The 2,978-nt window shown below is 35.0% G+C and overlaps 1 protein-coding gene across 1 annotated transcript; it reads right to left on the reverse strand.

Moving 5' to 3' along the window:
* Window positions 1-657: 657 nt before the first annotated feature.
* Window positions 658-1,182, reverse strand: LOC118482622. Its single transcript, XM_035978187.1, has 3 exons — window positions 1,040-1,182; window positions 826-948; window positions 658-667 (listed from the first exon to the last, which is right to left on the reverse strand). Exons 1-3 carry the CDS (start codon window positions 1,180-1,182, stop codon window positions 658-660), a joined length of 276 nt encoding a protein of 91 aa, XP_035834080.1.
* Between the last annotated feature and the right edge of the window lie 1,796 nt (window positions 1,183-2,978).

The raw sequence follows: 2,978 nt of genomic DNA on the forward strand, positions 1-2,978 counted from the left end.
GATATTGTTGATACATATTATGTGGTCGCGACTCGGTTCGGTTCGACTGGGTTCGGTTCGACCCAGTTAGGTTCGGCTCAAGCCCGACGTCACGACATTCCTCCGTCGTGCGTCCCAGAGTTCAACACGTGAAGCACGGAGCGCCGCGAGCCGGTTCCCGCTGCCACATCATCATGACAACATCATGATGATGTCATGATGATGTCACTTGTTGTCTAATATGTTACAATTCCCATTTTTGAGAATTCATGTACGTACATGTACATAAATTTTGGGCCAATCAAATTGTTTGGGCTTCATCTCCATTGGGCCGAACCCTTAACCAATAGCACATATGTAGGTCAAATATAAGAAGAGATTTCTGTGGTGCACAAGGCGGTGGACACAGACAGACAAAAGAACATACATACACACTGAAGAGAGGGAAGGGACGAACAAGATAGAACATATACCCAAGTGTTCTAGTGAGAGTTTGCAAAGGATTATTTTGTAAACATTGATTTGTAACCGTTTCAAGTATTAATACATTGGTGTTAATCTTTGAGTCTCGGCCTCCTTCTCGTGTTCTTGTCGTGTTCTAACTCGGTTTGCATCTCCGGTTGGATTTCGCACAACCGGGTGTGTTTGTATACAAGGATTAGGCGACTAGATCCTCCCCTAGCCGGACCTACAGATATAATTAATATCTAAGATTATAATATAACATAATAACATAAAAGTATAGTTTATATATTCTAACAATAGCAATGTGATTATGTAGAAAAAGTAAAAATGCAGCTTGTCAAGGGTACACCAGTAGTTGTGCCCAACAAATAAAGCACGAACAACATGATGATGCTGCAACACATGAACATGGGTATTGGTCCAAGGATCCACGAAAAAAGTAGAAACAAGAAGTATAATTCTCTCAAATCAATAGAACAAAACAAGCATCCGTGGTTCACATTCCTAGCAACACAGTTTATAAGTTGTCTCTAGTCTATGAATGTAGGAACTGTGACCAAAAAAGCTAAGTAGGAGTTGGGTATTAATTTTGTACAGAGTGATTGTGGTTGTAGCTAGAAGAGTGGATGACATTATGTTGTTACGAATAGTTTGCACTGCTAATAGGTCGTTCTTTAGTGGATCTTGTAAGGCAAAACAAACAAACGAGCCATTTTTAAGAACTTGAGAGAAGTTCATTTTTGACATTATTTGAAAGCAATATATGTAGTCAAGATTAGAGGTAAAGTTGATGAACATCTTTTTTTAATTGTAAAGTACTTAAACCAAATGAGGAAAACAGTTTGCTTAAGAAAAGCTTATTATTTGAAAGCAATATATGTAGTCAAGATTATACCACCATGCCGACATACATCTTTATGCTTCTAATAAACTACTTATTATAGGAATAGTATAATATAGATACCATGAGCCCAACTTTTTTAACCTTTTTACGCTGTTTATGTATAATTAATGTTAATTGTATATTATATAATTTGAAAAAAGGCTTTTTCTAGCACATTATATTTTAATACAACTTTATGTTTGGCTTTTGTAGCACATAATATTTCGTTATTTTTCATAACCTTGTCATTTTAAAGCCAAGTTTATTAATTCAACAATTGTCTCTTACTTTCATCAATCACCAACCACCATCAATGTTTTGATTTGACATGGCCAAGATCACGGTAAATCATTTTTTGCTATGGAAGCCAACATTAGCATCATTTTTTGCTATGGAAGCCAACATTAGCTAAATCATTTTTTTGCTATGGAAGCCAGCATTAGCTAAATCTTTTTTTTTTTTTTTTTTTTTTTTTTGCTATGGAAGCCAACATTAGCTAAATCATTTTTTTTTTTTGCTATGGAAGCCAACATATGCATATAATAACCTAAATAAAAATACTAACTTTTTAAACAAAAAATCAACCCTGCCTTAGTTCTAGTCACACGAAGATTGTAAGTTTTGACATTAGAGATAGTAACACCCAGATTGCAAGTTTTGACGTTAGAGATCAATGGTGTCAAGTGGTAAACAAATTATATGCATTAGACACTTTGGGCACTACCACCCATTTACTTTTAAGCTAATAAGTTATATTTAATCCATTGGACCTGTTATATGAGATAAAAGACAACAATATCTGACATACCATAAGCAAACGGAACGACATTGCCACTCTAGAAGAAACAAGACTTCTACATTACCTGTTGGTAAATGTGTATCCTCTTGCTTTAAAGGAGGGCAATATTGGTAGTATGTCCAACTGGTTTGCAAAATATGAACCAGGCTCCATTTCACCAACTGTCTTGCTACCACTTGGTCACATGGTTATATTAGTAGTAGAAGGAAAACTTGAAACCTTACTTGGATGATCAGTTGGATACCGCCATCTGCTCGCAGAGGTGATAACTTGATCTTCTTTTGTGCTTTCGCATGGATCTTTGATAGGGTATTACGGTACATAGCTATGTAATAAGAATATACATTATTACCCTTAATTAACCAATCCACCCACAACAATTGCATCCATAAATATGATTTAAATCAAGGTAAAAACCAATAAGCACAACATATACATTAATAGTGGGGACCGGGTATTTGTTACTAATCAACTGAACACACCTCTTTAAAGTCATATATAATAAATTCATTGCAGATTAATGTTTAAAAACCACAAACAAATGTAATATCAGTTACTACAAACCAAATCTCTTAATCATAAGTTATAACTCTAGATGTCACAATCTATTCATTACAGATTATCAAATCTGACAATCACAATCAAAAAACTAACGTGACCATCAAAAATCAAAAATTCAATCATCGCAATTCTAATAAAATTCTTTGAAAAATACCAGAGTGATTGCATGAGTTGAGATTGTAAAGGTTGTTCGGCTCCTTGCTGAATTGAACGCTCTGTGTTCCATTACCGAACTCCCTTACGTGAAGTCGTCATTTCTGCTACTACTTAAGCCTGTGTTAATTAACAAAT

The sequence above is a fragment of the Helianthus annuus genome, chromosome 10 (genome assembly GCF_002127325.2).
Source record: "Helianthus annuus cultivar XRQ/B chromosome 10, HanXRQr2.0-SUNRISE, whole genome shotgun sequence".
Taxonomy (NCBI): Eukaryota; Viridiplantae; Streptophyta; class Magnoliopsida; order Asterales; family Asteraceae; genus Helianthus; species Helianthus annuus.

Bases quoted from the DNA above. Each gene is read 5' to 3' on its own strand.
- LOC118482622 (XM_035978187.1), bottom strand. From the start codon at position 1,182: ATGAACTTCTCTCAAGTTCTTAAAAATGGCTCGTTTGTTTGTTTTGCC. The intron at 949-1,039 runs GTACAAAATTAA...CTGTGTTGCTAG, and splicing joins GCTACAACCACAATCACTCT to GAATGTGAACCACGGATGCT.